Source organism: Anolis sagrei, chromosome 3 (genome assembly GCF_037176765.1).
Source record: "Anolis sagrei isolate rAnoSag1 chromosome 3, rAnoSag1.mat, whole genome shotgun sequence".
NCBI lineage: Eukaryota > Metazoa > Chordata > Lepidosauria > Squamata > Dactyloidae > Anolis > Anolis sagrei.
The window spans coordinates 144,063,291-144,075,563 of record NC_090023.1 but is presented as its reverse complement, the minus strand read 5'-3'; the positions used below and the strand labels follow the sequence as shown (position 1 = coordinate 144,075,563).

The 12,273-nt window shown below is 45.1% G+C and overlaps 1 protein-coding gene across 1 annotated transcript in view; it reads right to left on the bottom strand.

The window, feature by feature from the left end:
* ATOH8 (atonal bHLH transcription factor 8) overlaps window positions 1-9,488 on the bottom strand; it is a 45,170-nt gene extending 35,682 nt beyond the window's left edge. Inside the window, exon 1 of the mRNA XM_060769276.2 lies at window positions 8,608-9,488. Coding sequence (XP_060625259.2) covers window positions 8,608-9,123 — 516 coding nt within the window. The 5' untranslated portion in view covers window positions 9,124-9,488. The remainder of the gene's footprint in view (window positions 1-8,607) is intronic.
* Window positions 9,489-12,273: the final 2,785 nt, after the last annotated feature.

Here is a 12,273-nt window from a genome sequence, read left to right as displayed (position 1 = left end):
TTGACACTCAGGACAGCTAATTTTTTCTCCACTCTTTCCTAGACCTGCAGCTGTATATAAACTTATCCATATAATCCCTTCATCCAAAATAATCTGAAGTTTGAACATTTTTTAGGAACTGAATTTTAGACTCTGTCTGGAAATTATCTAAGATTTGTGAGTTCAAGGAAAGCATTTTCAATAAATATCTTATTTCTTAGTTTCAAATTCCTTCTTTGCATGCCTTATCAATCTACATCAGTTTGGTTCGTGTGATTGTTTTACATATTTGAGCTATACATTCCCCTTTTTTGGTTTCTTTAGCACTGTTATTTAACCATGCTGGTATCCTCTTGGATTTGCTTCTATCTTATATTAGTCTGTGGTTTTCCCTTTATCTGGATCTCTTTCATTGTGGTTTTAATAATCTCTAAGCTTCCTGAAGGAGGTTGACTGAATTTAATAACAGCATCATTTTTGAAAAATTTGCTCTTCTGAAATTAAATATGTCTGTGTTTGACTTTATAGGCAGTCGTCCAACTATATGACAAATTGATAATTAAGTGCTCAATGTTCTTAAGTGATTTTGCAGCTATTGTATCTTTAGCCAATGCCTGGCACCACATAGTATTAATGCAATGGTCACTTTCCCTCATGTTTGCCCTCTGATGAACTATCACCTCTCCGCAGAAACCCAAATGCCAGTTTCCTCAGTGAGACCAAGGATAGTTGAATAACTCAACATCTATTTTCCTTTTGCCTCATTTCATCATTTTCAGCCCCTTCCACACAGGTGTATAAAATCCACACTGAAGTGGATTATATGGCAGTGTGGACTCAGATAATCCAGTTCAAAGCAGATATTGTGGATTATCTTCCTTGATAGGAGCCCCCGGTGGCGCAGTGGGTTAAACCCTTGTGCCGGCAGGACTGAAGACCGACAAGTCGCAGGTTCGAATCCAGGGAGAGGTGGATGAGCTCCCTCTATCAGCTCCAGCTCCTCATGCGGGGACATGAGAGAAGCCTCCCACAAGAATGGTAAAAACATCAAATCATCCAGGCGTCCCCTGGGCAATGTCCTTGCAGATGGCCAATTCTCTCACACCAGAAGCGACTTGCAGTTTCTCAAGTCACTCCTGACACGACAAAAAAAAATCTTCCTTGATATTCTGGGTTACATGGCTGTGTGGAAGGACCCTTCAAGTAAACTCCAGTGGTACTCTTTATCTGTATTGTCCTTCCCACACCCAAGAAACCGATTTATTTCTCTTGCAAGCTCTAGGTGCCCAGAAGCTACTTAGAAGATAATGAAGAATGGAGTGACAAGTAGAAATCCTTCCTTCTCGAGATAAATTATATAGCTTGAAGAGGAATTCCTGACAGCCTGTAAGCTGGCTGGATTTCTGGGAGTTGAAGCCCAAAACATCTGGAGGGCCAAAGTTTGCCCATGCCTGTTCTAGGGAAAGTTCAGGCTTGATTTGTTCTCATCTTGTCTTTTTAGCAGCCTTTGATATCCGTAGAATGCTTCTCCACTACCACATTTCAAATTAGTTGACACTTTTCCTATCAACTTTTTCAGTCTAGCTTTCACCAAAATACATAGAAGAGGGAAATACATTGACATGGACAAGTGGAATTATAGTATTCGATTATACATCCGACACTGCAAGATCTTGTCTGGTTTATTCAAAGCTGACCCCAAGTCCTAGTCTTCTTCTAATTTCTTCAATGCAATCTTCATTCTGATTCCTGACTGAGCCAAGAGATGGAAAACCTTGAACTATTTAACTATTTTCTGTTAGTACTAGGGTGTCATCTACATATCTTAAAATGTTGATGCTCCTTCCTCCAGCTATCACATTTCCTTCCTCCAAGTGTAATCTTGCTTTTCATATGATATGTTCAGCATGCAAGTTAAACAGGGTGATAAAATGCAGCCTTTTCTGACCCCTAGCCAGCAAAAAACCACTCTTGTCTCTCCATCCTGAGTACTAGTTATGCATCAAGACAAGCAAATATTGTGGCATACCCATTTCTTGAAGAATGCATAGTTTTTCATGATCTATCAAATCAAAGCCAATTAGAATGTTAATACTGCAGAGTAATCAGATGGATCCCACCTTTACATAGCATTTGAAGAATTAGGCATGCCAGACTGTTTCAGTATATAAAAAGTCATAAGCAGCGTGTTACACATTATGATTTATTAACTGTGCTACTATTACCCCTATATAAGACTTTCCGACATTATGTTAGTGGTGTTTGTGTGGTGATGATTTCTTAAAAATTATAACTCAGTTCCCTTCCACACTGCCCCTAATATCCTAGGATCTGATCCCAGATTATCTTCTTATCCCAGATTATCTAAAAGTAGAGACTCATATAATCCAGTTTAAATCAGATAATCTGGGATGAGATCATGGGATATAAGGCAGCGTAGAAGGGGCCTCAGAGGACTTGCAAACAAATACAAACCACAGAGATGAAGCAGTACTATGTTCTGATATCAATAGCCTGACATTTCTTCAAGTTGCCCATTGACTGATGTTGACCCTATGAATGTATAGGGTTTTCTTAGGCAAGGAATACTCAAAAGATGTTTTCCTAGTTCCTTCCTCTCAAATTTAGCCTATCGCACCTGGTATTAATTGGCTATCTCCCTTGAAAGGACCAATCAGGACAGTTCTTGCTTAGTTTCCAAGATCGAATATGATCTGCCTTTAGAGTGAATTGGTGTGCATACTGGCTTATACAGAGAAGAGTGAGAAAGAAAAAAATTAGTCTCTGAGAGAAAATTAAGTCCTCCCTATTCATCTTCACTAGCCATGCCCTGCCACTCATTGCTGTGGCCCAGTCTGTGTATATGTATTTTGTGTGTGTGTGTGTGTATATATATATATATATATATATATATATATATAATATATGTGTGGTTTTACGCATTGTAATGTATTTTTTGTGGGATTTTTTGCTTTTAAAGTCTCTTCTGCTGTGTTTTTCAGTGTTTTTACGAGTGATGGTCACTCGTTGGCCTGATATGTGTATTGTGTCCAAATTTGGTGTCAATTTGCCCAGTGGTTTTTGAGTTATGTTAATCCCACAAATGAACATTTCATTTTTATTTATATAGATTTCAGCAGAGCAAATAATATTTGCCAAAGAGGAGACAGACATCACTTGCAATTTAACTTTAGATACATTTGCAAAGGCTTACATGTTTTTGACAAAAAAATTGCTTCTGAATTAAAATAAGATATAAGATCAGCATCTTTGATTTGAGTCTCAGAGGAAGAGGGTGTGCTTTCTTAAGAGCATGGTTCTGGAACTAGATTAAGCTGGAAAAAGACTTGGCTTCCTAGCCCAGCTTTGATATATGTTATTCTTGCTGTCAGCATACACCCAGAAAAAAAATGCTTTGTCTGGATAACATTTTATTATAATAACTTGTTCAGTCTTCTACACCAGAACTTCTTAATTTTTTTTCAATTTGCAACCACTTTTCGCCTGAGAAATTTTATTTGACCCTGGGTATATAGAGCTATAAAATTGGTACACAACTCTAATTGAAACTGAAAAAATACAGCCAGCAAGTAAAATTCACATTTGCAAGGCTTGATAAACAATGAAGGCTGGTTTTCCATTTTTAAGAAGTATAACTGAAGCATTTGCTGCATGTTGCTGCTAAGAGATTCATTTAAATGTCTAAAACAACCCCTAGAGCAGTGGTTCCCAACCTATGGGCTGCGGCCCACTGGTAGGCCATGAGACCTAAAATAAGGTCTGCAGTTCCACTTTATTAAATATGGTTTAATAAACTAGAGAAAACGGTGACTACTGGATGGCATATGTTCTGTATCAGAAACTAGAGCTGATGTGGTCTATCCAATGAAGTTTTCTGAATCAGCACCCCAAATAACCAAACCAAATCTAAAGTTGACCAAAAATTGGTTCATAACCCTTTTGGTACTAATGTTGGAGAGTGGTTCCTGGTCAAAGCGGTCCCTGGTCAAGTGGTCAAGTGGGAACCACTGCCATAGAAGCAGGCTACACATTTTTGTGACCCCCCACATTTTGTTAGGGGACCTCAAATGGGGTCGTTTAAGAAGCTTTATTCTATATGATGGCTAATTTTAAAAAGATTTTCTAATGATTTCTGAAACTACTGTATATACTTCCTCTGATGTGTGACATGAAGCTGGAACTCCAGATGTCTCTCGCCCAAGCACCACATGCCAGGCGCCTTCAACTCTGGTTCATAATTGCTGCTCTCAGATGGCCACAGAGCTCTGTGGGAACTCCTGGCCATTTTGGGTGCACTGTACTACAAAGGCACTTCCATGATCAGGAAGAGGTAGGAGTTGATATTCTCGTCTTTTTCCTGGTCATTTGGGCATGTTTGCAATTACCAGGAGCTCACATGGAGTTCTGCAGCCATCTGGAAGTGGCAGCCGCAATGATTTGTGCATGAGCCATCACCATTTGCAGATAAGTGCAGACAAAAAAAGGGATGGTTGTTGTGCCCTATGTGGACACCAGTCAAGTCCAAATAGGGCACTGCACCACAGCTGCAGACTTAGACTAGGTCTATATTACCATTTATTTCAGAATGCAGGTTAACTCCATTGAAGTAGATTATATGAGTCTACACTGCCATATAATTCAGTTCAATTGAGTTACTTTGTATTCTGAAGCTGCATTATTTGATATTGTAGATCCAGCCTCACTCTGAAACTTCAGACAAATTCTGGAATATCCCCCAATCTTTTCTGAAACCGGATTATCCTGGTTTATCCCATTATACCTTCCAGAAGTGGTGCAATGTCTTGAAGATAGTCAGGATAGAACTCGCTGTGGATACATGTAGATTAGTCCTATTTTTAATTGAAGATGTCAGTGACTTAAAACAGTTAATCATTTTAAACAAATTTTCAAGATTAATTTTCTGGCTTTTTAATCATGTATAAAGCTGTTCAGCTTAATGAAGTTCCTTGAGAACCCAGAAACATTATTCTCAGGTATCTGCAAACTCACCTCAACATGTATTTGTTCTTGGGAACAAGAAGATACCAATGATTATTGTGCTGTCACGCGCTGGGCCTATAGCAGTTGGCTTTTGAACAGGACGTGCTCTTTGTGCCCAGCAGGAAGCCAGGGTGCCTGGAGTGAGAGGCCCTAAGGATTTTCCTATACAGAGTCTTTAGAAGCTTGAAAGGTTTAACAAAGTCCTTTATTATTGCTTAAGTCTTCAACAAACAATCAAATACTTCTTACATCTTCAACAAATTAAACAAATGCTTCAAGGCTTTGAATCAACTGGTGGCTTTCTTAATCTTGTCCACAAGGGACAGGCAACTGGCTTCCTGAACTGTTTCTTTTCTTTAAGAGGAAAACCCTTTTTAATCCCTCCTTGGGCAATCTACTTTCTAAACTTTGCTGGTGTGGGCTCTACTCCCGGCTCCAAACTGCTTCTTGGGTCCCGAGTAGACCTACCAGTCAAGGCTTTGTAGATTCTCCAGCTGGAGTCCTTTGGAACTGTTTTCCCTCGGATGCTATGAGAAACTAAGCTTCTCTACAGGTGGAGCTAATCCATGTATTGTAGCTAAGCTTTCCAATGCAAGACTGACCTAAAATGGCTCCTCTCCTCCCAGAGCCCTGGGGAAAGGGGCGGAACCAAAACTTAACAATGATTGATGGGTCATTGGCCCTAAAATTGCAAACCAAGGGAAGCCACCTTATTGCAAAATGCATGGAACTTTGGAATACATACACTCAAAGAAAGAAAAGAAAGTTGGAGCTTTTGGTACAGCCATACCAGCACAATTATATTTGTGGCATTTTAAAACCTTCTTCATCTGAAGAAGGTCTGAAAAACATTCCCCTTGCCATATAATTACAGAAAGACTTACCCACAAGAAGCATTTCTCAGTCTGCAACCTTCCATATTTGAGATAAGACAGGCAGACCACTGTACTCATCTTGCAGAGGAACACCATATTTTAAAACCCTGGCTGTGAGGTATCTTGCAGTTTCACTAACTCCGTTGTCTCCCTTTATTGACACCTTATAACTATAATGACTGGGATGTTTTAGACAAGGCAAAACATGGTTCCAAAACATAACCATGAATTGGTCTGTCAACCTGCTTTCCCAGACCATCTGTCCCTGCACTGTACTCAGCAGCCCATAGAGGCAAAAACTTGGAGGGGGCAGTGGGGATGGAAGAGCTTTCAACTAATAAAGCTGGATTTTAGAGCTTCAGAGCTTTCACTTTGGGAAGAACAATACTCTGAGCACAGAGCTTAGTAACTGACAGGAAAGTGTATTTGATTAACAGGAAAATATAATTTACACCCGGCATGAGACCCGTGTGAACTTTTGATAATAGCGGTGTTACATCCAACTTTACTTTTTTGGCATGAAGGTGGGTGGAGGAAGGCAATCATAGGTCAGCCAAAATCACAGAGTGTCACGCAATTAGCTGCATGCCATTCATTGTTTAGCGATCCTCCACGGGAACCCAATGTTCCTCTCCTGTTTTCTTCCCAACCGAAGCTATGTAACCTGATAATCAGATTAGGAACTAAGACCTGAGATCTTGGGGCAGCCTTTCAATGAAATTGCACATTCTAAAGGTTGCTGGTCACGTCTCTCCCTGGGCAACTGATGCTTCCGAGCGCCTTTGGAGGAAGCACTGACCTGGGAGCCAGAAGTTTGGTGCTCAGTGTTGGATGGAGAACACCAGCCAGGGACATTTGGGACTCTGCTGGGAAGCCACAAAAGAGAAGGAGGGTTCTGGGGGCCATGAGAGCAGGAAGAGGGCTCTGACTCATGGCACACAGTCCAAGAGAGGTTCTCCAGCCTAGATGCCACTGAATGGACAACAACAGTTCTTACACAGTGTGCAGGAATGGGATGGATTGCTCTTTGCCTCAACCTTGGGTGATGCCAAGAAAGGACAAGAAAGGGGGAGATGTACAGAGCACATCTCCCCAACCAGCCTAGGATGTTATTACTATTATTGCTGTTTTGTTGAAGGCTTTCATGGCCGGAATTACTGGGTTGCTGTAAGTTTTTTGGTCTGTATGGCCATGTTCCAGAAGCATTCTCTCCTGATGTTTCGCCTGCATCTATGACAGGCATCCTCAGAGGCAGACCTGCATCTATGCCTGCCATAGATGCAGGTGAAACATCAGGAGAGAATTCTTCTGGAACATGGCCATACAGACCGAAAAACTTACAGCAACCCACTATTATTACTCTTACTAACTTTATCTCTATCACACCTTTCTCCCCACAGGGATTTAAGGTGGCAAACAACCACACAATCTAAGAAAATTTTAAAATTAAAAAATTAAATATTAGTGCCTGAATATAAAGTTAAAATATAATTGAAATGTAATAAAAACAATTGAAGTTATTTTTAAAAAACTTAGTATCCTCCCCAAATTCTGCCCACAAGCTCCCCAGCTATATATATTGCTGCTTATGGAAGGCCAGTAGGAGGGATGGGGTCATCCTGGTCACTCTTGGGAAGGAATTCCACAGACTGGGAGCATCCATGGAAAAGGCATCCATGTGTCCAGTAAAGCGCTTCAGCAGGTGGTGGGACGGAGTGAAGGCCCTCCCCAGAGGGTGCAGATTTCTAAGTTGTTTGTAGAGAGAGAGAGAGATGCTCCTTCAAATAACCTGGACTTAAAACAGGTTTGCTAGGGAGGTTGTGGGTGGGATTTCTTTGAGGGGGGATTATGCGTTTTAATTGTATTTATTGCCTCTTAACTGTTATTAGAGGTGGCCCTAGGTAGTTTTCAACGGTAAGCAAAGAGTATTTTGGCAACCCCCCCCCCCCCAACCAATTACTGATATATATTTTCTGTTTGTCGTGGGAGTTCTGTGTGCTATATTTGGTTCAATTCCATCATTGGTGGAGTTCAGAATGCTGTTTGATTGTAGGTGAACTATACATCCCAGTAACTACAACTCGCATATGTCAAGGTCTATTTTTCCCCAAGAGCGCCTCAAGAGCGCCCCTGGGCAAAATCAACTATACTGCCAATGCTTACTTTGCGTAATGGGTTGAGCCGCCCCTAACATCCACAGTTTGAATGTGATTTTCCTGCTTCTTGGCAGGGGGTTGAACTGGATGGCCCACAAGGGCTCTGCCAACTCTATGATTCTATGAGGCTGTTAGGAACTGTGGGAGTTGAAGTCCAAAATACCCGAAGGACCCAAGTTTGCCCATGCCTTGTTGTTTATTCATTCAGTCGCTTCTGACTCTTCGTGACCTCATGGACCATCCCATGCCGGTGCTCCCTGTCAGCCGTCACCACCCCCAGCTCCTTCAAGGTCAAGCCAGTCACTTCAAGGATTGCCCTTGGTCGGCCCCTCTTCCTTTTTCCTTCCATTTTCCCCAGCATCATTAGCCTTTGCGCAATGTTATCCTGAAAAAAATGGCAAGTTTCCCGAACGCCACCTAGTGGCTGTTTTTGACCATGACACGAATCTGTTGTGCAGAGGATGCTTTGGGGATTCTGCCGTGTGTGCTTGGGGACAGCCTTCTGCCTCTCTCTCTGGTACCTCCCTGGGGTGGCGCGTGGCCCCTTCCCCGTGCGTACGCGCGCGCCCGCTTACCTGCTTGCGCAGGGCCTCGAAGGCGGCGCTGATGGTGTGGACGCGGGTGCGCTCGCGGGCGTTGGCCAGGAGGCGCCGCGTCTGCTGCAGGGCTTTGATCTCCGACGAGGCGCCCGGAGGGTCCCCGGGCCGCTTCCGAGGCGGGGAAGGAGAGCGAGGGGGCTCCGGGCGGGCGGCCGAGGAGAAGCCCGGCGGGAAGGGGCTCTCCAGTTGAGGCGGCGGTGGGCACAGCGCCATCCTCGACGGCGGCGGCGGCGGCTCGGGGCGGAGGCGCGCCTCCTTCCCGGGGGGCGATGGGGGGCCGAGGAGCGCCGTGGGGAAGGGCCGCCCCCGCCGGAGATCCACCGCGCCCTCGGGCTCCCTTTGGGGAGGAGGAGGAGGGGGAGGAAGGGGCAGCCTGGCGGGCTCCCGGCTCTTCCTCCGGAGCTTCTTGATGCCGCTCAGCTCCTGCAGGCAGAGCCGCTTCCACCGCGCCGCCTCGGCCGCCTCTGCCTCCGCCAGCTGCATGTTCTTCATCCTCCGAGCCCGCTGCCTCGCTTTCTGCCCTCTCTCCCGCCGCTCTCTTGCCGTCCGCTGCTCGCCGCCTTCTTCTCCCCTCCGGCTCAGCCTGTCATCTGAAGTCCCGGCCGCATTGCCAGCATTTTTGGGGAAGGCACGCCGCGGGAGCCATCTGTGTTTGTTTAGCCTCAGTTTACACAGAAGCCCCTGTTCGCCAGATCAGTCAGCGCGCCGCCTGCCTCTCGCGCCCAGGGAGGGAGGGAGGGAAGAGGGAGGGAGCGGGAAGAGCCAGCCGGGAGCCGAGCCAGTCCCGTCCAGTGGATGTCTCTGCCTGAACGCCCCTTGGAAGCCGTAGGAGGGGGCCTGCCCCAAACAGCTGTGCTGCCAATCTCAAGCCTATCCCCCCCCCCCATTGGCTCATCAGTGGTCCTCGCCCCGCCCCTTCGAGTCTTCATTCTAAGGCCCGCTAAAGAAGGTTCGCTATCCAGGCGCTCCTGCCCCTTCCTCCTCCTCTTCCCCCTCTTCTTCCTCGTCCTCTTCCTCCTCGTCGTCCTCTTTCTCCTCTTCCCCCTCTTCTCCTCTTCCCCCTCCTCCTCCTCCTCCACCACCACACAACTGGCCAAGAGCCTTCCAAGGACACCACCACACTCATTCAGGGTCCTATCTGCCTCAAGGATTTGCCTTCAAAGGGCTGTTGAATTCAGGTGTAGGTGGTAGCCAGGGGAGCTTTTGCACAGTTAAAGCTTGTGTGCCAGCTGCGCCCCTACCTTGGGAAGTCTGATCTGGCCACAATGGTCCACACTCTGGTTACATCCCGATTAGATTACTTCAATGCACTTTACATGGGGTTACCTTTGAAGACTGTTCAGAAACCTCAACTAGTCCCAGGCCCATAGCCAGGCTTTTGATTCCGGGGGGTGGGAGGTGGGGATGGGCTGAGTTTGATTCGGGAGGTGGGGCTGAGTCTGAGTGAAAGAGGGTCTACCCTAGCAAACCTTTTGTATCATTACCCCAATACCCCCATTAATATGGGATATATTGAGCATGGTGATCAGATCATGATATGAATAAACATAACAGTTTAAATAATGTACCAGTAAGGCCTTCTCGCGGACCACCATGAGAATTTCGGGGGGGGGGCAAAGCCCCTCAAGGCCCCCCCCCCCCCCCACAGCTACATACCTGACTAGTCCCAATGGGCAGCAGCCAGATTGCTCACTGGAGCACCATACAGGGAGCACTGGAGCACCATACAGTCCCCTCCCCCCCTATGTCAACTCCACTGGCTGCTGGTCCAGTTCCAAGCACAATTCAAAGTAGTGGTCTTGGCCTATAAAATCCTATACAGCTCCAGCCCAGCTTACTTGTCTGAACATATCTCCCTCAATGTTCCGCCTCGTAGTTTAAGATTCACCAGGGAGGCCCTGCTCTCGGTCCCACCAGCCTCGCAAACGCATCTGGTGGGGACAAGGAACAGAACCTTCTCAGTGGTGACCCCCCCCCCCCACCCGCTTGTGGAACTCACTTCCCAGCAAGATTAGATCAATGTCCTCCCTCCTTTCCTTTAGGAAAGAATTGAAATGTCTTCAGCTGTTTTTGAAACGGGGGCATCTTTAACTCCTTAGGAAGGGAGTTCTAGAGGTGGGGGGCATTATTGCAATGCACTGTACGCAAGGCTGCCTATGAAGACAGTCTGGAAGCTTCAATTAGTGCAAAGATCTGCAGCCAGACTGCTGACGGGCGGATTGTAGGGAACATGTAACCCCCCTCTTAAAGCAGCTTCCGGACCCAATTCAAAGTGCAGGTTATTACCTACAAAGCCCTATATGGATGGTGTCCTGCCTATTTACTCGACTGCATCTCTCCTTACGAACCTGTGCAAGCCTTAAGACTAGCCGGGGAGGCCCTCCTCTCAATCCCACCACCCTCACAAGCGAGGTTGGTGGGGACAAGGGGGAGGGCCTTCTCAGTTGTGGCCTCCTGACTCTGGAATGAAATCAGACCCACTCTCTTAATCTTCAGGAAGATGTGGACAATTTCAACGGAAAGGAAGAAACCATGAAAATGAACAAAATCTGACTACCAGTATTAAAAAAACTCCAAAATCATAACAACAAATAAAGAACAACACTCAAAACACAGGGGAATTCCAGACAAGAAACAATCAAGGCCAACTAATCACCTCTCAACAAAGGATTCCCCCAGGCAGTAAGAATGCAGACCTTGAAAACTGTTAAGCCATTCAATGCTAAGCAAGGTGGCCAATTGCTACATTCACACCTACCTCTAACAGGCAAGAGTTCTTTCTCTCACCCTGGATGTTTCCACAGATAGATAAACCCAATTTTCCTAGTTTCCAACAGACCTCACCACCTCAGAGGTTGTCTGCCATAGATGCAGGCAAAACATCAGGAGAGAATGCTTCTGGAACATGGCCATACAGCCCAGAAAACACACAACAACCCAGTGATTCTGGCCATGAAAGCCTTCAACACATTCATAGCATCAACTGTCTGTTGAATAGTCCTTATTAGAAGTCCAAGTCTTTCTGATTAGTATGTTAAAGCCATCTTAACTATCCATGCAAACATCTCCCAGGGACTGTGCTGCATTGGTTCCCCTTTAGCTTCAGTTCTCTCACATCTTCAACACATTAGAGCATGTTCTTGCCATGATTTGCGGTCATTTTTTTCTTTAAAATTATATTGATAAAATATGTATCCATTTGAACTTCACTTCCATGTCCTGAAAACTCATATTGACTATCTTGCCTACATAGAAATGGAAAATAAAAGTACATTCATAACATTTAATTTTAACTTTCCAAAAATGCAACTGTTTTGCAAGGCTTTAACATTTCCTTGATGAAAAGGTTACAACAGCAGTAGCTATAGCAATTGTTCCCAACCTGTGGTCCGTGGACCTCCAGTGGTCTTCAAGAACTAAAATATGGTCCGCAGCCTCACCGTTGCAACAAGAGCGACTGGTCTCTCAAAATCCTCTTATAGTGCTGAGACTTATTAAATATGGTTTTCTGTGGGTGAGCAGATGGCGACTACTGGATGGCATATGTTCTGTATCAGAAACGAGCTGATGTGGTCTATCCAATGCAATTTTCAGAATCGGCACCCCAAATAATCAAACCAAATCTAAAGTTGACCAAAAACT